Source organism: Drosophila persimilis, unplaced genomic scaffold, assembly GCF_003286085.1.
Source record: "Drosophila persimilis strain 14011-0111.01,24,50 unplaced genomic scaffold, DperRS2 tig00000000-arrow-pilon, whole genome shotgun sequence".
In the NCBI taxonomy this organism is placed as follows: Eukaryota; Metazoa; Arthropoda; class Insecta; order Diptera; family Drosophilidae; genus Drosophila; species Drosophila persimilis.
The window spans coordinates 5,472,639-5,499,044 of NW_020825288.1; the positions used below are offsets into that span (position 1 = coordinate 5,472,639).

Below are 26,406 nucleotides of genomic sequence, written 5' to 3' on the forward strand. Positions count from 1 at the left end.
AATGTTACATATATATTTAAGTGTTACTCGTAGGTGTTTAATTTATATTAAATGTTAGTTTTTAAGATACTTTCGACAACCCGTTTTTGGGGTCTGTCTGATTTGCCAAAATTGTTGGGAATGCCCAGAACTAAAAGTCTTTTGAAATTAAGATTACATTTAGCCAATTTTGAAGACATCTTGTGGTTCTACTCTCGTATCCGATCGCCAATCTATGCAAAATAATTGAATACAATTTATTGAATTAGCTTCGTCCGAATTTCCTCTCCTTTCAGTTTCAATTTCAATTTCAGTTTTAGTTTCCGTTTCAGTTTTTTTTCAACAAAATTGTCTTGCCAATTATCGTAAAATTTAAATTGTAAAAAAGTTACAACAACTCCTGGGTAGAAAAACTTATTTAAAAACTATTATTGAAATTAATTTACTTTACGCTTTCTAACGCTTAGCTCTTAAGCACTGCAGCGAGTAGTTCTCAGAGGCCTTCATTTCTCAGATGATTTCTCTTTCCGCAAAACATACATATGTATTACGTATTACGTACTATCTCTCTTCGTATTTTAGTTTTGGTTTGAAGTTTCAGTCAGTTTACAAGAATGTCTTATTTATACATGAATATTGGTGGGTGCATGAGATGCGATGCAATGCATGAGATGTGAAACAACTATCCGCAGTAGAAAGACATTGATTGTATAAACAGCTTATTGCTTTCATCAGAATTTTCAAGATTTCAAGATTTCGAGATTTCGATTGATGGATGATGAATCGTTCAGGCGTGAGCGTGTAGTCATTGCTGGCAGTGTAAAGCAGTTATCATTATCGTTCCTCTATCCGACAACAGTGGTCTTTCCTAGTAGTTTTCTGATTATTTTGGGACTTTGGGGAAATTTCCAATGATTTTAAAAGGTTTTAGCTCCGTGTGCGGACTGTCTGATATTCTTTTGTGTATCAAATTATTCTTTGACTGACAGCAGACCACAAAATCAATTCAAAAACTTATACAGGAAGACCACCAACGTTTCGCTTTCGACGCCTGGCGGTATGCAACGGAAATTGCTTTCCTTTCAGCGATCGAGCCTCCAGCTCTCTTTGCCGTGTGTGTTCTTGTCATGGAATGGTTAAATGTGGTGCGTGGAGTACTACTACATATATATACTATATGGTACTCGTGGTAGGAGAAAGCATGGCGTGGATGAGGTAATGGAAACGCAGCTAAATGAATGATGCGCAAGTCTTTTGCTTGATACTCACTATCCTAACCGCACTTAATGCAATGCACTTAATTTAAATGGTTTTCGAAATTTTTAGCACCGTGCTGGCTGCTGACTGGCTGATATGCGCGAGTGTGCGTGTGTACTCCAGTGCGAGTGTGTCTATATCAAAATGAACAAGTCAAATAAATCAGCCTTATATTGAATGCAATTTTTTTGTTAAAACTAATTTCGCTTTCCAATTATCCAAAAAAAATGAACACCAACACACACACACACTCAAAAACGCCCAGACAGCAGTTACGGTCGTCAGAGAGCCAAGAGCTGGCTCATATACAATGTAATGATTCTTTATATGGTACATGGAATGGCAATTCCACACCGATCTTTGCCTTGGTGGCACACCAATCCTTGCTGTATATGTATATATATATATATGTGTGTGTGCATGTATGTATTTAATGTATTTTAAGTACATTTACATTTAGTTATCGTTTAGTGGATGCAACATACCGCGCTGTACCAGCAATCGCTGCGTCGGAACAAGCTCCGACCGCCAGCTCTGCCGATGAGATTTCTAATTTTAATCAAAACTCGACTCCCACTGCCGCGAGAATTCCAAATTCCCGGCTTTCATTTCTTTGCGATCCGCCTTCGATCATATCTTAGAGTTAATTTTTGTATGTGTACACATCAATAACGACGATAAATATTAGAAGAAATATCATAAGTTTCCAATCTACATGCATATTCCATATGGTTTCTGCTTACACATACAATTCACATACACTTGGGCAAATATGCCCGACAATACATAGATATATATACTGTATATACTCGTATGTAATAAATCTATTGTTGCTGTTGTTTCTTGTTAATGTATTTCAAGCATTTCTGTCGGCTCAAGTCAGCGGGAAGAAGAATGGAAAATTCACTGCAGAATGATCTGATCCCTCGTCTAAGGAGATAGAGCTCCTCCTATCTAACATTTTAATATCAATATCAATTGAGTAGAGTAGAAAGGTATACAATTCTATTTCGATTTGAATTCGATCTGTTCTAGTATGTGTGAGACCCTGGGAGAAACCATGACTGTTCGAGAAATGCAGATGGTCTTGGGGCCGTCTCTGTGAATCCGGAAACCGTTTTCTTCAAATCAATCAAAATCAAAGTCAAAACTGAGATTCAAGCCGGAACGGAAAAAAGTCAACTGAAAATTGAAATTTGCCTCAAAAATAAAAATAAAATAAAAACATTTTGTGTTTCTTTTTTTTTGTTGTTTTGTTTAATTATAAATAACAATTGTATATTTTTAATAAAATGGGTGTTCTTGTTGTGTTCCTGTTGTTTTCTTTTCAAGAAAAATAATAAAAAGAAATACATATTTCTCGCCATTGAAATCATTTTGATGGATTAAAGCCCAGGCCTTTACTGAGACACGTCCCTTTCTTCCATCGCCTATGATATCATTTCTTTTCATTTATTGTTTGCTTCACTTGCTGTCACTTGCTGTGTTTCGGTTTACTTCTTCGGGACAGGTTAGATTTCTGGGTGTATTGGGTGTTTGTCTGGGTGTTTGAGGATACCCATGCGATTGAATTTCTTGCTCATTTCGTGGTATGTAATGATAAACATACACATCAAATAGTAAGAAATATTAGCGATAATTATACAATAATGGATAGTTTTCATCTTCCTTTGTTTCTTTAAAAATATCACTTAAGTGTAAATAATTTCCAGAACGCAACGAAATCGATCGAGTGCACATACTTATGTATCTATGTACATATGCATGTTTGTATGTATGTACGTACGCATGTGTGTGGGATTGTGTGCATGTGTGTGAGTGTGAGTGTGGTGCACGAAAATTAGCAAGAAAAACAATAATAATGATAACAATAATCATAATCGTGTAATCGTAATCATAATTGTAATAAAGAATTGACGCCCCCTCCCCCCCCATCGGCTGGGGCGTCGGGAGGGGGCGACAGACAAAAAAAAGTAAGTAAAATGTTTTGTATTTCCTTCGTTCCGTTCCGTTTTCTTTTCAGTTTTCATTTTACAATTTAATCGATATATTTATTTATAATTTGTATATATGTATGTATGTATGTTCGATTCCATATGCAAGGACATCTGTGTGTCTGTTTGTGTGTGTGTGTGGGGGTTGGTTTAAACTTAAAGTTAATAAAAACGAAATACAAGTGTAAAAAATGTTGTTAAACTTTTTCGCATTACACAAAAATGGCCACCATTATGAATTTCATTCAAATCACGGCAAACAATTTCAATGAAATTTTCGCTTGCGTGTTTTCATCGCCCTCCGTTTCGCAATCAGCTTTCAGCTTTCACTTTCTCTGTTTTTTTTTTTCACTTCAAAAACTGTTCTTTAAAGCTTCAGCTTAGGCTCAAAATTTCCCTCATCTCATCTTCGTCATCGAATTGTCATCTCATTCTCATCCCATTGCACTTCGCTTCTCTGCCGACTCGCGACTCGCGACATTCTACCGGCGCTTAATTCGCAAAAAATATATGTACTCGTTTCGTTTATATGCATATATAGATAGATATTTAGGGGCTTGTTGTTGCTTTTCGTTTTTTGTTTCTTTATGTGTGTGTTTGTGTGTGTGTGTGTGTGTGTGTGTGTGGTTGTGTATGGGTTCTATATATACATATTCTAGACTTTAGTTTGTACTTCCAATTTGGTTAAGAATTCCTTGTGTATTTTCTTTCTTTCCTCTGTATCTTCATCTACATATAAGTTTCCGATCCGCATCGGCTTCCGGTTCCGGCTATGCTCCTGCCCTCTCTCAATCTCAATCTCAATCTCTGGCTTTCTCTCATTAAGTTCATCCATTCATTCTTCATCTACCGCCTCGCTGGGTCTTTTTGTGACGTCATTGTAATGTATATATGCATACCGTAATTTGAACAATTCACAATAGTTGCACAACGCCAAAAGTTTTTGTTTTCTTTTCTTTTTTTTTTATCTTAGATTTTAGTCATAAGTTCATTACAAATTAATTAATAGACAAATTTTCCTCATTTTTCGTTTTTGTTTTGTTTTGTTTTCGAAATATTAACTTAAAAACGTAGTAAAAATTTGAACATGCTTTGAAAAACGTTTTCCTCCTGGCTCCAATAGAAATTTCGACGGTTCCTGCTAGACCTTCCCTTCATCTATATCTGTCTATCAGTAGGTCTGTCCGTCTGTCGGTTTGTTTGTTTGTTGGTTGTTTGTTGCTTGGTTTGTTTAAAAATTCACTACATTTAAGTTTAAGTTGCTTTATGTGTCTATATATGCTACATACATATATTAGTGCTTGGGGTAGCTGTGTTTTGGATCGGGTTCGGTTTTGGGTTTTGGGTTTTGGTTTCGGGGCAATTGTTCTATAGAAGTTTCAGTGGGTCTGGGTGTGGGTGTGGGTGTGGGGGCGCGGGCGTGTGTCGACTGCGGGTGGTGGGTGCTTAACTAACTAGAATATTTTTAGCTGGTGTGTTTAACTATTGCCGCTGTTTGCATGAATTTGATTAATACTTAACTCTTAGCGTAAAACACACGTACGAATTGCTTAAACGGTTTTCTTGGATTGATTTCCATTCCACATATGGTTATGCAAAGAATTTAACTATTTGTTGTTTCTTTAATGCCTATACAATGTAGTAGTGTGTCGTAGATGCAACGCCTTGAATATTTACTCGTAATATGCATATCTTTAGGTTTTTCTCATTTTCGTTTTGAATATTCTGCTTTATAGTTCCATTTTGATTTGTTTGTTTGTTTGTTTGAGTTGGTTTTTCTTTTTAGAGCAAGAAGTAGAACAGAAATTGCACTTAATACTAGAAAAAAATTTACTAGATTTCTTAAAACTAAAAAATCAAATGTATATTTGCTTTAAATATTGTTGTTTGTTTGTTTGTTACTCTCTTTCGTTCATTTCCTCTTTCTTGGTTGTTGTTGTTGTTTGTTTGTGTTGTGTTCTTCCATTTTTTGTTGTTTTTTCTTTTGCATTTTTTTTGTTTGTAATGTTCAATGTAGTACAACATCTAGGCATACACACATTCATATGGTTTTTGTGTTTTGTTGTATATAAAAGTCGAACGGCTCTGGGTCCGTCGTTTTCTGCCGTCTACCGTCTACCGCTTGGTTTTGTTTTGTTTTGTTTTTTGTGTCTAACATAAGAATTAACAAAGTCATTTTTAGAAATAAATATGTATGGTATATGTTTGTATGTATAGTTACGCTTAGCAATAGTAATAATCCGTAATAATAATGATAATAATAATAATAATAATTAGATTATTGTAGATTGCAAATGTTGCCCGGGGCACAAATGTCTGCAACAACATTTGCACGGCAGTTGGCAACACCAGCACAACAACAAAAGAGATACCGTTACGTGTTAAGGTGCATTTACCATGCAGAGTAAAAATTATGTAAGAAGAGACCATTTTTCATTTGCTTTTTTGCTTCAGCGCTCGCTCCAGCCTCCGCATGTCGTGGCAGGCAACAACAATCATCTACAACTGAGTTCGGAGGATTCTTCAGCAAGATCAGCGATGGATAAGGGGGGCGTCGCCCTAGCCCTGCATGAGCACGGGCTGCTGGTGGTGCACCTGTGGCTGATGCTGCTGCTGTTGCTGCTGGCTGGCAGCGGCTCGGCTCCAGGCCAGCAGACCATTGGCAGCGGCCACCTGCTCCTCGCTGTCGGCCTCTGAACCACTTTCTCCTGCTGATCCTCCTCCTGTTCCTCCTGCTCCTCGTCCTACTCCATCAGCATTGGTGGGGGTTGGCGTTGACGTTGGCGTTGACGTTGACGATATGGGGGCCACTATCACCGAGGTGGCCACACTGCGGATGCGCACTGGTCTGTTGCAGATCGTGTTGCTGTTGGCCGTCACTCCGTACGGGTGGTGGTGGTGGCTCTGGTGGCGGTTCGTGTTCTGGTTCTGGTTTTGGGCTTGTCCCCCGTAACGCCGATTCGTTTTGATTGTGAGGGCGGCGGGCAGCTGCTTGCCGGCAGCTACTTCGGCGGCCAGTCTCACGATCGTAGTTGTCATCTTTGCTGCTGCTGCTGTGGTGGTGGTTGCTGTTGTTGTTGCATTTGTTGCTGTGGATGTGGTTGTGATTGCGGATGTTGTTGCTGCCTTGGACAGATACGCCGACGCGTGGTTTGCCGCCTCCGTCGACGACTTCTGCCGCTTTCAGTCGCCGAAGCGGCTGCAAGCCTTCTTCCACCGGCACTGAGTGCACCACTGGTCGCGCTTCTCCATGCCGTACACCTTGCGGCACTTCTTGTTCTCGCCCCGCGTACGACGGTTGGGGGAGTTGGGCGTGTGCTTGGCCACGCCCACAGACTGTTGCACGGCCACGGCCACGTGCTGCAGAGGCATGCTGTTGTTGTGGTTGTTATGGTTGTTGTTTGCAACCAAGTTGCTGGCAGTTGATTGTTGCTGCTGGCCGCGCACATGTGGCTGATCCTGATGCGGCGGCTGCTGCTGTTGGGTCGGATGATAATTTGGCGTAATTGTCACACTGGACAGGTGGTGCTGCACCTGCTGGCTGTGGTGCGCGTGCGCCGTCACCGTCACGTTCTGTTGCGACAGCTGCTGCAGCATATTGTTGGCACTGCTGTTGCAGTGGATGACCGGGCTACTGTTGCTCGAAGAAGAACTGTGCTGGTGCTGGTGCTGTTGCTGTTGCTGGTTCTGTTGTTGGTTCTGGACGAACGTCGGTGATGGATATGGCGCTACCGAGTGGGACGGACGAGAAGACGATGTGCGAGCGTGCTTGTTCAGCGTGGAGACCGGCGATGACAGGGTCGTCGTCCCGATCGCAGCTCCCGGGGGGCTGCTGGATGGCCAAGTGTAATTGTGGTGGGCCAGATGCGATGTCGGCGTGCAGCTGGTGTTGTTGTTCTGCAGCTGCTGCTGCTGGTTGCTCGGGATGCTGCTACCTATGTGGTGCATGCCACCCCGCCCGCCGCCGTTGTGATGTGGCGACGCCTGCTGCTGCGTTAGGTGGTTGTAGTTATGCAAAGCACGTCCTTGCCTATTTGGGGAACGGGGAAATGGGAAATTACCATTATAGTCACCAATATTCATATTCTGCCCAAGCGTTCACTCACTTGAAGTTCCCGACAATCTGTTTTTGGTATTCGGGATCCTCGTGCGGAGGACGTGCCATGTCCCGGTGGCTGAGCGTGGGTTCCGAGGCTAGACTAGGAGCTTTGACCAACTCATCATCGTCGTCGTCTTCTGTGTAGTAGAATTCCTCCTCGTGCTCGCTGCACGAATCCTCATCGTCCCCGGAGCGCCTGCTGCAAAAATTAACCAGAAAACATTGAAATAAATATTGGGTCTTATTTACGACCGTTTTTTTAATGATTACGTTTTATCTTCATATTAAATGAACGAAATAGGGTATACAAAGGCCTACACACGCATCATGTCTTCAAATACCAGCAACATTGCGACTGTTATTTTTGTTGAACTATTTCTTTATGTCTTGTTTTAGCCAAAATACAATAAAAGCAAGGACTAAAAACTAGCCAATCTTGAAGAAAATTTATTCATCAACGAACTAAAATTATGTGGGCAGAACTAAAGATTTTAGTTAGCCAGAATTATTCAACGGAATATCAAAATTGAACAATAAGAACGACTATCCTCTTTCGTTTTTTGTTTGACCATTTTCGCTAAAAGCTCATTTTACGCAAGATGCAAAAAAAGCAAGTATTTAAAATATGGCAGTCAATTAGAAAATGGATTCGCTAATCGGATAAAATTATGTGGGCGTGGCTAATTGTTCCATATAGCTAGTAATATTCCACGGAATATCAAAAACGAGGAATATGCAAAATATAACTTTAATTCGTCAGTATATTTACGGCATCTTTTTTAAATGAGACGGTATATTTCGGTATATTTGAGGGTCGGACGGTATATTTTAACGATGAATACACGGTCACACTGAGCGCCACTTTTTGCAAAAAAAACGCACGTTCCGTGTGAAATCAATACGAAATCAACAAAAAGTGATCGATTTTGCAACAGACGCAGCCCAGAACGCGCCAGAACGTGCATTACTCATTGTCCGCCAGCCAACGCGCGTGTTTCCTCAGCTGCCAGCCGACAGCCAGCCACAAAGCATCGCACTTTTGTTGTGGAAAATTTTGCATTCGTCGCCAGCCGCCGCCGCTGCCGTCGAACGAAAGAAAAAAATTTTTTGCGCGTCGTCTGTTCCCTGTCTGCCTGTGTGCGTGTGTTTGTGGTTGCTTGTGTGTGTGTGTGTGTATATTCGTGTATTACGGCCTACATTGTCAATTAACAAGCGAGAAACCATTGTGATCACCCTTTTCCTACGCGCCGCCAGCACTTCTACAGTCTACAGCCGCCAGCATGTCCACTCCACGACCTGAGGAGCACCAGAAGTTCTCCGCCGCCGCCGCCCTCTGCCCGCTCAGTAACTGCCAGTTTAGTGGCGTTGTAATTAGCGCCATCGCTGACGAGCAGAAGCTCGAGTTCACTAACAAATACAAGGGCAGCTGCACGCTGCTCTGCAGCTACGACTCCCAGGGGATAGTGCTGCGGATAGTGTTGGGTAAATTGGCATCAGCCCCTGCCCACCATTATCTCTCTGACCCCCTCATCCGACATCTCTCATTTAAGACGCTGACCGGGAGCATGTGCTCAAGGAGTACATGATAGCGGCGGACACGGACGCGGCCCAGATGGGCCGGAGGAGTTATGCAGTCACCCTGGAGTCGGATAACCTGGTGCTGAGGTTTGCCAGCGACCAGGACCAGCAGCTCTTCCGCAAGGTGGTGGAGAATGTGAAACATCTGCGGCCCAAGTCTGTGTTTTCGCAGCGCACCGAGGAGTCTTCCGCATCGCAGTATTTCCAGTTCTACGGCTATCTGAGCCAGCAGCAGAACATGATGCAGGACTATGTGAGGACGAGCACGTACCAAAGGGCCATTCTGGGAAATGCAGTCGACTTCCAAGTAACCAGATTCACACACAGCGCATGTCGGCGAATAAATCGCTAACTCTTTCGCTTTTTTGCAGGATAAAATCGTACTGGATGTAGGGGCTGGCTCTGGTATTCTGTCATTCTTTGCCGTGCAGGCTGGTGCGGCCAAGGTGTATGCCATTGAGGCTTCCAACATGGCCCAGTATGCCCAGCAATTGGTCGAATCGAACAACGTGCAGCACAAGATCTCTGTGATACCCGGCAAGATCGAGGAGATCGAATTGCCCGAGAAAGTGGATGTCATCATATCGGAGCCCATGGGCTATATGCTCTACAACGAACGCATGCTGGAGACCTACCTGCATGCGAGGAAGTGGCTCAAGCCCAATGGCAAAATGTATCCCACACACGGGGACCTACACATTGCGCCCTTCTCTGACGAGTCGCTCTACTCGGAACAGTACAACAAGGCCAACTTCTGGTACCAGTCGGCCTTCCATGGCGTCGACCTCACCACCCTGCACAAGGAGGGCATGAAGGAGTACTTCCGCCAGCCGATTGTGGACACCTTCGACATACGGATCTGCATGGCAAAGTCCGTGAGGCATGTGTGCGATTTCCTCAACGACAAGGAGGACGATCTGCATCTCATTGGTACGCTTTTCTACCTACTATTTAGAAATCGTAACTATTTCCGCTTTGTTTAGATATCCCCTTGGAATTCCAAATACTCCAAACTGGCATCTGCCATGGGTTGGCGTTCTGGTTCGACGTTGAGTTCAGTGGCAGCAGCCAGAACGTCTGGCTCTCCACCTCACCCACGGCTCCATTGACGCACTGGTACCAGGTGCGCTGCCTGCTGCCCATGCCCATCTTCATCAAACAGGGCCAGACGCTGACCGGACGGGTGCTGCTGGAGGCCAATCGGCGGCAGTCGTACGATGTCACCATCGATCTGCATATCGAGGGCACGTTGATATCATCGAGCAACACTTTGGATCTTAAGAATCCGTATTTTCGGTACACGGGGGCGCCGGTCCAGGCGCCGCCGGGGACTAGTACCCAGAGCCCGTCGGAACAATACTGGACGCAGGTCGACACGCAGGGCTCCCGCAATTGTAAGGACGCACATTTGTATAGCAGTCGAAAGCCATTTACTAATCGAATTGTGTGTTTTTTCCCATTCAGCTTCTAGCATGCTAAATGGCGGTCTTGGTGTCAATGGCATCGGTGATGGGAGCATGGACATTACCCACGGACTCATGCATCCGCACTAGTTCGACCGTTCGAAAATTGCAACATGCTGGGGATGCTCCTTGCTATAAGTCCTTTCTATTATTTAACCGATTGCTACCGAGATCCTACTGTTTCTGTCAGGTTTTTTTGTTTTGTTATAATTCTTTTATGGTTAGGTTTATTTATTGAAGAAAAGTGTAAATTATATTTGTATACTCTTGAAATTTTAGCACCCTTTCCATCGTATGCCTATCCCTCCTTGCTCCTTCCAGTACTATATCTTATTTTATGCGCCTGCAAACTGTTTTGGATTTTTGTTCTTCCAAGTACTTTAAAAACGATCGGATGAATCGAAAAGAGGAAGCCCAGCGAACGGCAAACACAACAAACAAACAATCAAGAAACCAAGGCAGACTAAAAGTAGTTGTTTAGAACACGCAGCATATTCAATAAACATAAGCTAATTTTAGCCGATAGTATTTAGTGTTTTTAACCGTATGTAAAATGTAATAACGATATTTAACCAGCGTGTGCAGATGATTGCAGATGATAATTCATGATTCAGGATTCTTAGTTAATGCCAATTTCCGATTGCAGTAATCGCAGTCTTTTTGTTTTGCCGAGAAAGCTTTGAACAAACCATAAAACATATTCAGATTGTATTTGTATCTATTGTGTGTTATATTAGATTATATTATGTATTGTATTGTGCGTACCTCCAAGCTAGTTTCAATTCTGTGTTTTTGTAAAAGCGATCGATTATATTTTAGTTTTGTGAAATTATAAGAAATTGCTCATAGGATTTAGTGGATAAGGCAAGGCAAGCCAACAGCACTTTTATTTATAACTGAATTCGCGCCTAGAGATTATACATGTATGATTATGATTATGATTATGCTTATAAATATGAATGAATTCGATTGTGTGATTCCATTCGATTCGATTCTATACCTAAATATGTTCTGGCTTTGAGTTCGTGTAGTAGCCCCCCGGTCCTAGTATCATAGATGATCCTTAAACGCTGCCAGCCTGCCAAGCGAATAGTTGGCATTATATAGAAGACATACATATACTATACCTAGAGATATACATATATACACGTAGCCTACAGCATACATACTAGCTATACATAAACACCTACATACATACATACATTCTCGCATGTGGCAGATGTGCATCTCATTTGTGTACTGTACTGTACTGTACTTTATAGCGTAGCCGAGCGGTTCCAATACCAACAAATCACACCACCAACAACAACACCCATACAATACTGCATACAAGAAATGTAAACCCATACAACTAATTATATATTATACATATATCGCATATATTACTATGCAGAAAAAGAGAGAACAACAATGTCAATGCAAAAGCAGCGAAAAACAAATCCCCAAAAACTGTCTTTTATTTTAAAATTATTTGTATGCTCTGCCGCCCACACCCCACCACATCGGACTGCTGCTGGTGCATGCGCTGCCTTTATATAGGAAACGAGATTTACAAGTGTCAAAGCTCAGAGTCGGATTGAGTGTGTGGCTGTGGGAGCTGGCTGCTTCTGCTTCTATGTGGGACCTTGGCCCCAAAAAGTGCAGCGCAGTCGCGGACGGGCCCCCACTCGCTGCTGGCTGCAGGTGCAAGTGCGCACAGTAATCTGGGTGTCTGCGGGGGCGTACACATACACGTTTGACCCGCTTGCCTATGTACAAGTGCTCTACTTTTGAGCACCCGCACCCGCACCCCTCCGCCCTGTGCCACAGTGAAACGGAACGGAACTCGATAAAGTGCACTTTGGGGAACGATTACAGAAGGTCGCCTGAGGCTGGTCCCACTGTACGAGCACCAGCCCCGCCGCCGCATTGCTTTTTTTTTGTGGGGGGTGGCTAAGTCAAGGCCCAATCCACTTGCTGCTCTTTCTGTGTGTTGCTGTGTCCACCACTTGGGCTGCCAAGGACTCTCGAAAGCCAACCACCCACCCACTCTGATGGATACAATGGAATTTCTTTTCTTGTATGGAATCTACTTACTTCAAATGTTTGATGCTAATGTGACGTTTGATTTTCGATTCCTCGTGCTCCACGAAGCGACAGCGTGGATAGGTACAGCGGAACTTTCGGGACTGCAAGAAAAGAAGAGAGAACGCCATTGATTAGTGACACTCGATAATGATTGATGCATGGCATGTGGGAGGACCGGGAGGCATGGGATAGGATGGTATGGGGGGCTTAGCGTACTTGACGGATGTACGGATGACCGATGGCTGTGATCGGCGTGGAGGAGCGCGAGGAGCAGTGGCTGGCCTCCGGACTGGCCTCTTCACCGCCGCCAAAGCTCTCGTATTCACTACGCTCCACGTAATAGTTGAGCGCCAGCGTGTTCATGTTGCACAAGGAGGAGACGGAGTACACGAGAGCAGCAGCAGCAGGAGCAGCAGGAGCAGCAGCAGGAGCTGGAGCGTTTTATCAACCGGTGCCGGCCCGGTGCCAAATGCGACTGTGTGGGTGCGGACAATGCAACTGGCTGAGTGCCTCTGCCTGGCTGCCAGGACCTGGCGCACGAACAGCAAACGATGCCGCACGAACGAGCGTGCCGCCTGCTGTCTGCCGCTCTCGGCTGCACTGATAACGGGCCCGGGGTCCGGTCTTGGTCCCGGGCCGCGTCCTTGCCGAAGCGAGTGGCCCAATTGCATTGCCCCACCGCTCGACTCGACGCTTATTTACTGGGTCACCTTGTGGTTGCTTTTTGCTTCGCTTGCCGCTTGCCACTCGCCTTGACACGCTTTTCCTCTTTGGCTTTCAACTTTTTATGCGCCTGCATTTATGCTGCGCTTTATGATGAAGGTTAGGATAGCAGCAGCAGTGGCAGAGGCAGTGGCAGCGGCAGAGGCAGCGGCAGCAGCATCGCTGTTGACCCACTTTATGCTGCTGGCTTATGTTTTGGGGGCATGGGCACTGCCAACAACTGATTGCGTCCTTGTTGTAGTTCGAATGTCCTTGTGCGAGTGCTGAACAAATTGAAAAATCGAGTTTTCGGCTCGGCTCTGTCCTGGCCTTGTACTGGCCAAATGATTAACGATTTGTTTACAAGTTATCCCGAACTTCCCGAGCAATTGTGGCCAGGGCTCGCATAGATGATGCCTCCGCTTTAAAGGAGGCATTTTCCTGCTGTGGCGCATAGCATCCTGGCAACAAGCAGAGCAGCCCAACAGAGTGGAGGGGAGTGTGTGTGGCAAGGAGGGGTATGAATTCTGCGAACCGCAACGTAATCATAAACATAAATAACTTGCGCTACTTAAACGCCGTAAATTGTAGACGCACGTGGTTGCCACTCATCTCATCTACGGGTATGGGGTGTGTGTGTGTGTGTGTGCCACAACATTAACTGCCTGAGAGTAGAGAGTGTGGATAGGCCATGGGGGATGTGGGGGCTAGGCATTCACAGTTCTACACACTTTTCGTTTTAACTTGGCGCAATTAGTGGGCGACCATAATTCGTTTGTGGCCAGCCTACAGAGCGGCCGTGGCAGGATGCTGGGCATATCCTGCCACATAAATAACACACACACTCACACACATATAGCAGACGCCACATAACAGTCGCACAATTGTTGCCGTCCGTGCCAGATGTGTGTGTTGGCCAAGTACATATTTCCTGCTCTGCTGTTTGCTGTTTGTTTCAGCTGTGCAGCGGCTCGGAGTTCGGTCGTGACTTGCCTCCCAATAAGCTGCCACTGCCACTGGCACTGGCACTGCCTCTGCACTTGCCTCCGCCTCCGAACAGGTTTCTTCTTCCGCTGATAAGCGGCGGCAGGCAGCAATTTAATTTGCTCGCATTTGTCAAATGCCGCGTATACGTAATATTCAAATTCTGCTCGACAGCCTTGGCGTTTCAATTATATTCAATTAATGCCGGAACGAGTTTCAAATCATTTTGTATGGAAGGGGAGGGCTGGAGCTATCAATTCCCAGCCCTCCCCTGCCCCGTCTGCCCCAATAGCTGGGTTTTATTGCCACCTGCCAAGTTGGCCAAATCGAAAAGTAAATTAAAGCAGCCTAAGTTATGTCTCCGGTCTATTGCTTGTCACCTGTGTCTCCGCCTGTTTCTGCGTCTGTGTGTTGGTGCGCGTTAATTATCTCCCTCTAATGAGGGACGGTCGACGCAGGGGGCAGCACTCGTTTCCTAATGAATGAAAACCATTCTAGTCGCTTGGCGGCAGAAAACTCCAGCTGGCAGCGACAGGGAAATAAAATTCCACCCTGGTCCATCCCCAAACACAAAACAGCAAAAATGACTACCGCACTATGTCCTGATTTGGCGGCTCACAGCGGGACAGGGACAGGGACAGGGACAAGAAATAGAACTGGGACTGGGACCGGGTCCGGGTCCGGGTCTGGGAGCATAAAAATACGCACAACGTGAGTGGGCGGAATAACATGAATCTTCTTTAAGGCAGTTTGAAGTCGAACGGAAAATGGTGTACAAAGAGAAAGTGGGGAGAGTGGCATTCCCGGTTTGCCTCCGGTTTCCACCCCCTAGCCATGTCTGGCGCCAGTTCCAGGCATCCCAGTTGTCATTATATATATACTTCAATCCAAGGAAGTAGATACGTATTTACTGGGGACTGGGAGGCAAAAGCTATGCGAATATTTGTATAAGACCAGGAAGAAAGCTTTCTCATGGATAGGTCTCAGAGCTAGTCAGCGGCTCTGCATTGATCGCTACGAGGGCAATGATTATAGTTCATAAGATCTGGCTTTCCCCTTTCCACAAGCCACTAATTGATTATTCTGATGTTATCTGCAGACCTTCCTTCGTTGCCATGCAATCATCTCCAGCCTTCATGTTCAATGAAAATTTACTTGACAGCCCCAACGCTAAGGAACATTAAACACCCACACATCTCACACACACACCCACGCCACGTAGACTACGTGCGATGTATAAATAAAAGAGTTTCCCTCCCTCCTTCTCTCTCTCACTCACTCACTGCCTGGTGCTGTGCTCGTCTTGGAGTTTTCCCGTATCTGGTGCTGGTTCTGGTTTGGCTTTGGCGGAAGCATAAACAACCCCAAACCCCAGAGAAAAATGGGCCAGAGCCAAAAATACACAAAAAAGGAAATGCGAACCGAAATCGAAACCGAAATCAGAACAGCTGTGGAAGGACAAGCCCGAAATTGGGTCAACTGTATATAGTGGCTGCTATATGTATGTACATGCCACACGTTTGGGGGTTGGCGATGCCCCTGTCTTTGTCTCTCTCTCTCTCTGGCCCTGTCCGTGCCACATGAAAACGTCACTGGCAACTCTTAACAGGGCCAGAGAGAGAGAGAGCCGGAGACAAGTAAGAGAGAGCGTGCCAAAGAGAGCCGTGCAACAGTGTGCCCCACAAAGAGCGAGCCAGAAGAGAGCGCCGGCTGTCTGGAAGCATGTTTGTTGTGCTATTACTGTTAGCAAAATTGGGTCACTGGAAGCCCAACATAACGGGCGGTTGCGCCCCGACAGCACGCAAAATGGAGCGGAAGCATAAATTATTGACTCCCCAAAGGCGACCGAAAATAGCACAATTTGTACACAATATGTGTATCGTTGTGGGGCGACTCTCTCGCCATGCATGCCCCAAATTATGTGCCAGGAAGAAAAGTACCCACGATGGCTTTGGTTGGTCTTTTCCTCATTTTTTTCTTTTCGCTTCACGCTTGGTAAAAATCTTAAAAGGTTTGCCATTTCCCTTACGAAAATCTCCTAATAGGGCTTAATACTGGGCAAACTCGAATTGCACTCACGGCGCCGTTTACGTTTCAACGCCTCTCCACCCCTCTTACGCCATTAATGTCGGTGGCCCCCAAGCCGCGCACAAAAGTAGGCAACGAAAATGATGGCTTCGCCCCGCGGGCAGAACTCCCTTTCTTGCCCGTTTTATACGCCCCATTAAAGCTGGCTAAGCCCGTCATGGCAATTTTTATAATTTGCATTGCCAGGCCGTCACTCTGGCAGGGTGTGGTAGGGGGTTTTGGCTGAGGAGCTGGAAGACACCCGCCGCAAATCGAATTGGAGTTGCGACTCCACACACTTCGATTTGCATGTGGCATGTGTGTGAGTCTGGCTTTAAAGTCTTATCGCCATGCCTTCAGGCAGCAGTCAGGGCTGCCGAAATTGGGTCAGATCGGATAAGGGCACAACCGGAGAGACACAAATAGCTTTCAACATTATTTTCGGCTACTTTATCATCTCTCCATCATCAGCACAGCAGAGAACAGCACAGCACACAACGCAGTAAATTTGCTTGGTAAATGTTATTTTTGTAACGAGTTGCCTTGGCGGTGCCAAATGGGTTGTTTTTCTGTGGCTTGGCTTTGGGGTTGGATGTTGGATAGTTGCTGGATTTGATTTCCACCTTTTTAAAACAAATTTGGAAAATTTGATTACACTGCTGGCTGCCCCTGCCCCTGCCTCGGCCCCGGCCAGCCAATTTGTTGGGTGCTTAATTTGATTGCGTTTAAATAAAAGCACGCACGGAGAACAGAACAGAGCGGCAGAGCAGAGGCCGACAGTGACAGAGTGTCATAAATATATAACTACGTAGACACACACACACAAACACCCACACACACACACGGACGCACACGTATGCATAACTGATGTGACAAACACACGCGAAATTGTCATTGCCGCGGGAAAAGCCGAGGAAATGGGCGGAAGTGGAATGCCATGGAAGCTGAAATTGAGGTTGAGTGCTCATTCATTCAACAAATACCGAGTATGACAATGGCGTTGATTTTGATATTTTGAACAGACAGAACAGAAGTACAATAACAGACTCGGGCCTGACATGGCCAAAATCAACTCAAGGGGTTGCCAGCATCCCCAGCATCCACAGCATCACCGACAGACAAACGCTGACACGTTTCGTATATAAAATTTATGCGAAAAGTTCGTGAACGAACTGGAGACCGACTTTTGTGTTCATTTGTTTTGGGTGCGACGAAAACATGTGGCCAAAACTCGCGCGGCCATAAATACTTGTATATGGCAAATTAGATAAAATAAAGGAAGATGCCACATGGAGCAGGGAGCTGGAACATGGAACAGAAACGGAAACGGAAGTCGGCTGGGCAGCGGGCAACGGCCACGCATTTACCCGCAGCCGCCCAAAAGTGTGCAACACTTAAATTTAAAGGGGAATAAATAAATAAATCTCCATAAATCTACCGGGGGGAAAACTATTAAAAAACATTGGCGAAAGGAGAGGCAGCGTCACCTGCAGCAGGGAGGAGTGGCACATACATATTTATACCCCCCCCGTCAATCTCCTTGAGATCCTGTTTATGTGTGTGTGTGCATTTGATGGCAAGCGACGACAATATCCGGACACGCTCAATTTACCACAGCATAGAGCAGCCCGCACCACCCACACACCCCCCTTGGTGGCATAAAGTCTCTTATCAGTGAAAATGCCTCGAATAACAAGGCAAGGCGAGCATCCTTTGGGCCAACTTAATGGCCACCGCAGGCTGAGCCAGAGTTCAACCCTAGCAGCCATTCCCAACCCCAACCCCTGGCTCCGTTATCACTGCCCATTGTCACATCTCCCCCTCTCCCGGGGAGCAGGAGAGTCAAGTCCTGGCCCAAACAACACAATGCCCGGGACAGAATCCAATTATGACATAAAAATTTGCGTAAATTGTAAAATGTAAATTTTGCTCCCTGCCACTGAAAATCCTTTTTCACTTGGCCCCGGCCGATAAGCAGGACCCAGGACAACGGAATTATTATTTGACACACGTAAACGGGGGCGATAGGCGGGGCGGCAGGGTGTTGATACCCCGCACAATTTGTGGCTGGCTGCACTTGCCGTTGACTTTTATTGCTGCGGTAATTGCCAAATGGAGCTTGAATGGGTTGCTCTTGCCGCCTAATCAAGACGGACTCTCGCACATGTTGCGGTCGACGGGGGTGGACTGGACGTTAAACCTAAAAAGTAATTGGCTTATAACGAAATGTCAGACCCTGTGACAAGGACAGCCCTGGACAGGGACACGAAGCAATAGTGCATGACTGACTGTACCTTCATCAGACAGATATATAGATATATGTACATGGTACATGGGAATGGTAGCCGCCAGTAAACCCATCCATTTTCATTTTAGCTCTCACTGGGGGCCATTTGCTTGTCTCTGGCCTGACCCGCATTCGCATTCGTATTCGCGTTTGCATCTCCTTCGCCTTCCCCTGCCGCCGGCTTGGGATGGCGATGGTGACCCAGAATGCAGGCTGTATGCCAGGGGTCCCAGTAACTGGGTCACACAGCCCTTGCCGCTGATAGCGAGAGAGAGAGAGCGTGGCAGAGTGTGCCACAGAGAGGGAGAGAAATCACTTTGCGCCTGGATGACCTTGCGAAATTGCAATTGCCAAGCGCTTCCGAAACAAAAGCGGCAACAACAGTTGCCCCACCAAGGCCTGTGTCCTGTGTGAGCATACATATGGCAGTAACTGTACTTGGCCAAATTTATGTATGCTGTGGACGGCAGGGGGAGCGTGTTGGGGATGGCAATGCAGAACTAAACCAGGTCAAGCGTAGATGCGATGCCATTATGTGCACAGCTACAGATGCATCTGCAAGTCGTTCCCTGTGTCTGTGTGTGTGTGTGTGTGTGCATTGTCACTATGTATCTGATGTATCTGAGGCTTATGCTACTCTGCTTCGATGAGTAATGAAAGGCTGCAGCTCACCAGAGTTAAGCCTTAGTTTTTTCCCGATCTCCATTTCGAAGATAGAAATTGGAAAATATCTAAGCTGCTTGTTGGTTCCAGACCAGACATACCTACCGCTTCGCTGGCCTTCTAAAAAACTCTTCAACATTTTGAAGACCATTTGGGTCTCTCTCGAGGCACATTTCAATTTGGCCCTCGCAGGCAATCGCCTCATAAACTGGCCCTGACAGCAACTTGATGCCTGATACGGGGCGGGGCACGTGCCGTCCCGGAAAAATGGCCATCTAATAATTTTCAAACAGAAAGGAGGAAAAACTGACAGAAAAACTGCGCACACACAAAATGAACGAAAAAAAAAAATAATCAACTTGTGGGACAAGAGCGGCTTCTATATGGGGATTGGGGATTGGGGGGGTGGCTTGGGATGGGATGGCATTCGGACGGAGTTTATCATTTCCCAAAGGGCGGTATGTCTGTGTACAGGCGGGGGGCGGTGTGGGTCACATTACTTTTCAGGTATTATGCGCCACTCAAAAGTTGTCGTTGTCGTTGTCATTTACCAAAAAACGAAGTTCTAAATGTTGCAGAAGGACAAGAGTCACCTGTGTGGCAGCAGGCGATGGGGTGGTGGGGGGGGGAGGTGTGTTTAAAATGCCGTTTTAATATGGCCAGAATGAGCGACGAGGAAAGTTGTAGCCCGTAAGCTGCTTATGGCCAGCAAATTAGACAGGACGGCAATCGGCTTTCGAGTGTCGCCGAAAATGGAAGCATACTCATATACGACGCGACGTTTGTATGTGCAACATGTTGAAGGTCTATCTATTGGGCACCGCTGCCTCTCGTAATCCCCACAAAGGTAAGCCAACTTCTCTCCATTGAGAGAGAGAGCGAGAGAGAGAGGGAGAGTGGGCAAAAAATGGGTTAATACGGGCTTAGGCAAATGGCAGGCGAAAATTTGTGCAGATCCGAAGGAGGAGGGGCACAGAGGAGAAGAGCTGTTAATAAAGTGCCCGGAAAAGTCCTTCGAATTGAAGGCTTGGCACACTTTCCGTGTGTGTGTGTGTTTGTCTAACCCAAAAACACGTTGGGCCCTAAGCCAAGTGTGCGTTGAATCAATAAACCAGAGATTAGGATGATTATGTATACACAAAGAAGTATTATCTGCCATCTGCCATCTATCATCTCCTCTCTCTCTCTGTATGAAATCGTGTGTTGGCCATCCAAAAGTTGTGTCAGATCCAGCAGCTGCTGCTTTTGCCAGAGAGTTTTGGATTTAGAGTCGAAATCCAATTGCAAATTGCTTGTTGCACAACAACAGAGAAACCAAAAACCCAACTCCAGAAAGAGACACAAACAAAGTAAAGGCGGCAGAAGGAGACCCCGAGGCAGGGAAACATTTTCCATTTTCTTTTTCCACTGCACGCACTCAGACTCAGGCAAATACGATTGGGGGGGCACGAAGCAGACAACGGGCCACAAGAAGGGGCAACATTTTGAACAAATTTAATACCAATTTCGAAAAGGAGAAAAAACTTCAAAAAAACCTGCAACAAGCTTCATTTTTTGTTTCCATTCGATTTTCTTTGCATAAAATATGCAGCACAAGAAAGAAAGAGGCGACTGTGGCAGGGGCAGGGGCAGGGGCTTTGCAACCCTTTTGCACGGATTTGCGCGTGGGATTTAAATATTCAATTCGTTGCACACTCACGTATACACGCTCTATGGAGAGGGGCAAGGCAGCAGCTGCTTGCCACCAAACCACACAATTTCTGGGGCTTTCCTTTTTGAGTTTTCTGTGGAACTTTTCTTCGCACTGGCAAAGTGTCAACGCGTCTAATTGCAAATGATAGCGGGGACCAGCTTTAAGTGGATGGTTTTTTTTTAACTTTTCCTTTTGTTCTGCCACATTTTCACTCCCCCATTTTCGCTTGTCTCCGGCGGAACCTTTTAATTTCTCGGTTGACCCAATTCGGAAAGACTTTTCCGTGATGCCAGCCAGGGGAAAGCCAGGGAAAAGCCAGGGAAAGTGTCCTCAGTCTCTCTCCTTTTTCTACTCTCCCTTTCTGCCATTGTTTGGCTTCAGCTTCGTCTGCTCTGCGGCTTCTTTGCCCGCTTCCTGTTTAGATAAAATGCCAAATGCCGGAAGATTTTTAATTAGAATTTTCCTTCGTATCATCCAGCCCCTCCGCCACCTCGTACCGCCCCTTGAGTCTTATTGACTCGAACAATAACCTCCAACTAAACAGTAAACGGGTGGCCAGGCGGCGGAGGGGTGGGGCTGTGCAGAAATACGAAACGAAAAGAAATATTGTTTAAGCAATTTGGCAGCTTAAATCAATTTCATAATTTCGCATAGCTTAGCGGGGGGCTTTGGCGGTGACCCGAGCTTAGCGTTTCTACTTTCTCCCTCCTGCCCCCTGCCTCCTGCCTCCTGGTTCATTATTAATTTTGCTTTATCCAACCACCCACCCACGCTCTGGTGTTGTCTTTGGTAATATAATACACATTTCTTAATTAATTCAATTTGCTTGCGGTTGCCGCGTCTTTTTGGGGGGGTTTTTGTGGCTTTCGAATGTTGAGCAATTGCAATTTGATATGGAAACGAGGAGCAACGAGGAGGAACAAGGAGTTCGTGACTCGCCGGAGAGTCCACTGGAGTTGTCATAATTTGGTTTACGGACCGATGGACAGCGAGGGGGGGCTAGCATCAAGTTCCACCGCAGGACACCCCTAGGGGGGTCTGGAAAAATAAAGGAAGGAAACCTGATCTCTGGCTGCTTATCCTTAATGCCGTCCGATATCGGTCAAATGCAATTTATAGGCATCGCTTGCAAACACATTTAATTGAAATTCAACGCTCAAATAGATAGACATCTGGACAGATAGATGGATATCTATCCAATTGGCATGACGAAACATTTTCATTGACAATTTGACATGTACATGGACACGGGACTCGGACATCAATTGAATGCAAATCGCTCTCTGCTGCCAAAAAAAAGAGGGAACCCGAAATTGCCCAGCAGCTGTCCCCAGTCCAAACAATTGACAGCGAAAGTGAATAAAAAAAAAATACAGAGTGTGAGAGACGGTTGGTTGCTCGGGGTGCTAGCGATCTAGCCGGCCCCTGGCACCTGGCAATTTTCATAAATTTTCCTCGCCTTTAGCCTGAATTTCCGCATTTTTTCGCCTGCTGATGTAATGGCCAACAGGGCAAACATTTCGCCTGAATAACTTTCGTAATGACCGGGGACAGCAACGGCAACCTGTGTGTGTCTGGACCGCGTCCGGCGAGAGTCTGGGGCCGCCTGCAGCTGCGACAGGCGCGACGGCGTATGCGGCGTATGCGCAATGTGAACAAAAGCCGCCTAAATTGCCTTTCTGGCTCTATTCAATGGGTCGGTTCGCCTCTCTGTTCGTTCGTTAACCGTTCAATGAATTTTTACGGCGCTTTTTCTACGTTTTTATTTTTTGGCTGTCACGCCCATTGAACCGAAAGTTGTTCTTGCTTTTTGCTTATGGGATTGGGATTTCGGGGCTATTTGAAAAACGATTGCAAAGTCAACTTACAGTTACAGTTCTGGCGACAGTGGGCGAATGTACGGCTGAGGCATAATGCGGCAGAAGAGACTTCATGGCACTCACCTGGAAAGGAGCGAAAAGATAAACAGAATTAATTAAAATATTTGCCGATTCATATCTGTATCTTTGAGGGGCTTTTCTTTTTTTTGTGGAAAATCCATTTCCGCGTAATTTCCCCGTTGAGCTTTCGCGACTGCGACAAGTGGCAGGTATTCCAAGCTCTTTGGGGTTTTTTCCACTCCCTCAATCATTTCCATCCGCCTCGTTCGACTTTCCGGGTATTTCGCTGTTGTGGCTGTGGAAGTTTCCTCATTTTTGTTGTTGTTGTTCGATGGAACGCATGTTGGCATGCGGTAAGGATATCCATGGAGGCAGAGGCACAGATAGAGCGAGGCCTCGTGCTCCCATTACCAAGTTTACCATGTCGGGGTCAAATTGTTAGCCGACTTTCGTGAGTCCACAAATTGCGGCGGCGACAGCGACGGCCCCATAAATATGCACTGCATTTTCTTTCTTGCCGATTCATATCGCATTCGTTTCTGTTACTGTTTTTTTCGGAGGGGTATTTTCCTTTGCCATTTTCATGTTCGCTGGCCGTTGATTAACAATAAATGTGAGGCATTGACATGATTTCACGAATCCCCGTACCGTCCTTAATTGCTCATGTTAATTGCGAGTAATTACTGCCAGTTGCCTTGGCGATTGCATGTTGCTGTTGCTGGCCCCAGGTTTTTCTGTAAGCCGTCTTTCTGGGAAAAGGCGAACTTTAATTGAGCGCCGCGGCTAACGGGCTGATCGCAAAAATTGAATGCATGACTAAGGAGGAGTCCCGTACCCATTCCCGTACCCATTCCCGTACCGGAATCGAGTCGAATGGAGTCTGAATTTGCACAGCGATAAATTTAGTTAATTAAATGAGCGACTGGCGATGGCAAAAACAATTACAAGTGCAGCAACCGGCGGCCATTTGTCATGCATGCGCCGCCATTAATCAAAAGTTGAATGACCCTGAACTGACCTCCCCGCGGCTCCTTCCTCCCTTCAGTACTGTATGTGGCCAAAAAAAGTAAAGGCTTGCGATAAGATCAGCCTCGCACTCTTAATTGATATTAAAGATGAGCGTGGCCTGGCTGCGAATGAAGCCAAATTACTCATCATTACGGGCGGCAGGTGCTTTCTCCCCACCGCCCCCCCCCCCCAAAGAAAGCATTGCATACGCACGGGCGTTGGCCAATGGCCAGATGATGGATTGGCCCAGCTGAGATAATTGACCTCTAAATATACTTGGAAGTCGCTGCTGCTGCTGCCACGGCTGCCTCGCAAAAGTAGGCTAAAAATATGGCACACAACGAGGCGGGGCGGCACAGGACGATGGGTGGTGGCGCGTTGGCGCGCTGGCGGGTCCAATAACCTCGTTTCGAGTCGAGTCGAGTCGAGTTGCCTCGCAGCTTGAATGCCATTGACACTGAGCCAAGGAGGCTGCCTAACTGCTTGGATAGCTGGCTGGCTGTATGGCTGACACTCACTCTCCCACCTCATACCTCACGCTGGGCCTCCGGCGGCCAAACGAAACAAAAATATTAAGAGATACACACGCCAAGAAGAGCGGGCATGGCCGAGACGAGAAAGCGAGAGCAGAGAGTCATTGAACGAGGCCGGCTCACGCACTTTTCCAGCCCAAAAAGCACTAGGAAAATGTATGGGGTATTAGGCTGGCCAACAGCTTCAATCGGCTACGAATACCTCTGCAGGGTGTCGTCTAGTCGTGTCCTGGCGTTGGCCACAAAACAGCTTCTGCCTGGAGTCTGTCTGCTGTGGCCACGTTTTGTTTTTCTGTTGTTTTTTGTGGAGCAAGTTTTTGTTCTCGATTGTTTGCAGTGCGTTGCCGCCTCCTCTGCTATTTTTATGGCCCGGTGGCAGGCAGACGACTAGGTGCGTTGCCGTCTATGGATTTGGATGTGGACACGGGGATTCGGCGCGTCGGGGTCTCGTCTGCGTGCGAACGCCTCATTTCAAGGATGTCGGGATCCCCTAGCCATCGGCTTGACGTTGCCGTTGCCTGTGGCAACTTTTATTGTGTCATTGGCACGCATCGGGGGTACTACGGGGGCGACGGCGACGGCAGAAAGTTAAATCCGAAATCATAAAAGCCCCCGAATGGGGCGGGGGCCTGGGCGGTGGCCCATTAACCAGGCCAAAGGATTTTGATTGGGCCAACGCCTACCCACTGATGATGGTTTATGGTTTTTGTTTAAGGAAGTTAAAGTGTTTAAACATCAAAACAATTCATGTTGGTGGTAAACTACTGTTCCTATCTCTAGTCGCCTTTAATTGCTGCCTGCCCCACCCCGCCCCCCCCGAACGTTAAAAGTGAAACCTGCCCCCGAACTCCGAGGCGAGGCTTCTGGCGTCGCAAGGCCGTAAATTTGAAGGCAACTTTCTTAGACTTTTCTCCGTCCACTGAGGAGTTGAACAAACCCCGATGAATTTTCAACAGAATCACGCATTATTTGCGTGTCTCTGTGTGCGTTTGTGCTTTGCGTTTTGTCAAATACCGTCTAGACATTGAAGGACATTTTCAGCCAAGGGTTTGAACGGCTCGAACGGCTAACGGATAACCAATGACCTCAATGAGGAAATTCCCTGCCAGTGCACACGCATTCCATTCCATTCCATGCGATGCGATGCGATTCCATTCTATTCCATTTGCGTTGCAAATTGATATTCCGTGTTGTTGTTTTTTGTCATTTGATTTGATTTCTCCCCCGCTCTGCCGCCTGCCGGCCGGTGTGAGCAATGTTTCTCTGTGCTGAACTCTGGACAACGTCTGCTCCAAAAACGTGACTAACAAGCAGCGACTCGTAAATAATCTTTAAACCGCTGGCCGAGAAGTTCTTTCCTCTCCTCTCCACCCTTTGTGCTGCGAAGCTCTCTGCCGTTGTCCGAAGCTCTCTGCCGATGTCCGAAGCTCTCTGCCGCTGCCCGCTCTCCGAAGCTCTACGCCGGCGAACGGCAGCGCAGCGGCTCATTTTATACTTTAATTGCAGTGTTTTGTTTTTGCCTACGCGCGAGTCAATGAAACTTTTGCCCACAGATTACACACACTCACACACAAACACATGCACAGGCGGGTGGTGATTGATAGACCAGCCAGAAGTGCAACAGGGGGGAGGGGGGGGTGGAGGATGAGTCAATCCAGAGAGAGACAGCGAGATTGCTTTCATACCCTGTACTTTTGGCGTTTGGGTGGATGGATGCTTTCTCTGATCAACCTGAGCAACTCGGATGCACAATCGGAATATACGTATCAATCGCCTATGCCGATACTTGTTTTTGTTTTTGCTTTGCTTTCGCTTTGCTTTGTTTTGTTTCCATTTCAATTTGAATTTCTTGGACCGTCAATCAGTCAGTTAGTCAAGTGCATTGACTCTGCGGACAGGAACGGACACGAGCAGCAGCAACAACAACTCGTTTGGCGACTGGCGAATGTTTATACATAATTTAATTAAACTAAATTTAATTTGCATGTTAATGCACTTAATTTAGTGTAAACTGCAAGGGCAATGACCCCCCCACCGCACCACAAAACGGGCAAACTTGTTGCGGTTTTTGCTGGCAGTCTGGCCGTATGGATTTTTAGCTGCGGCTTATCAATAGCTCCGTCTGGGAGCAGGCGGCGACGCGCCTCCTAAG

General features: G+C 46.3%; 2 protein-coding genes across 2 annotated transcripts in view; one reads left to right on the plus strand and one right to left on the minus strand.

Moving 5' to 3' along the window:
• Window positions 1–4,706: 4,706 nt before the first annotated feature.
• The window catches only part of LOC6598622, a 117,549-nt gene continuing 95,849 nt past the window's right edge, over window positions 4,707–26,406 (minus strand). The window contains 6 exon segments of the mRNA XM_026984246.1: window positions 4,707–5,929; window positions 5,932–5,981; window positions 5,983–7,260; window positions 7,337–7,528; window positions 12,447–12,538; window positions 22,702–22,776. Of these exon segments, the coding sequence (XP_026840047.1) occupies window positions 5,790–5,929; window positions 5,932–5,981; window positions 5,983–7,260; window positions 7,337–7,528; window positions 12,447–12,538; window positions 22,702–22,776 (1,827 nt within the window). The 3' untranslated portion in view covers window positions 4,707–5,789.
• Window positions 8,217–11,377, plus strand: LOC6598623 (histone-arginine methyltransferase CARMER). Its single transcript, XM_002023799.2, has 5 exons — window positions 8,217–8,811; window positions 8,880–9,214; window positions 9,279–9,837; window positions 9,891–10,301; window positions 10,372–11,377. The coding sequence occupies exons 1-5, from the start codon at window positions 8,610–8,612 to the stop codon at window positions 10,458–10,460; spliced, it is 1,596 nt and encodes a 531-aa protein (XP_002023835.1). The 5' UTR covers window positions 8,217–8,609; the 3' UTR covers window positions 10,461–11,377.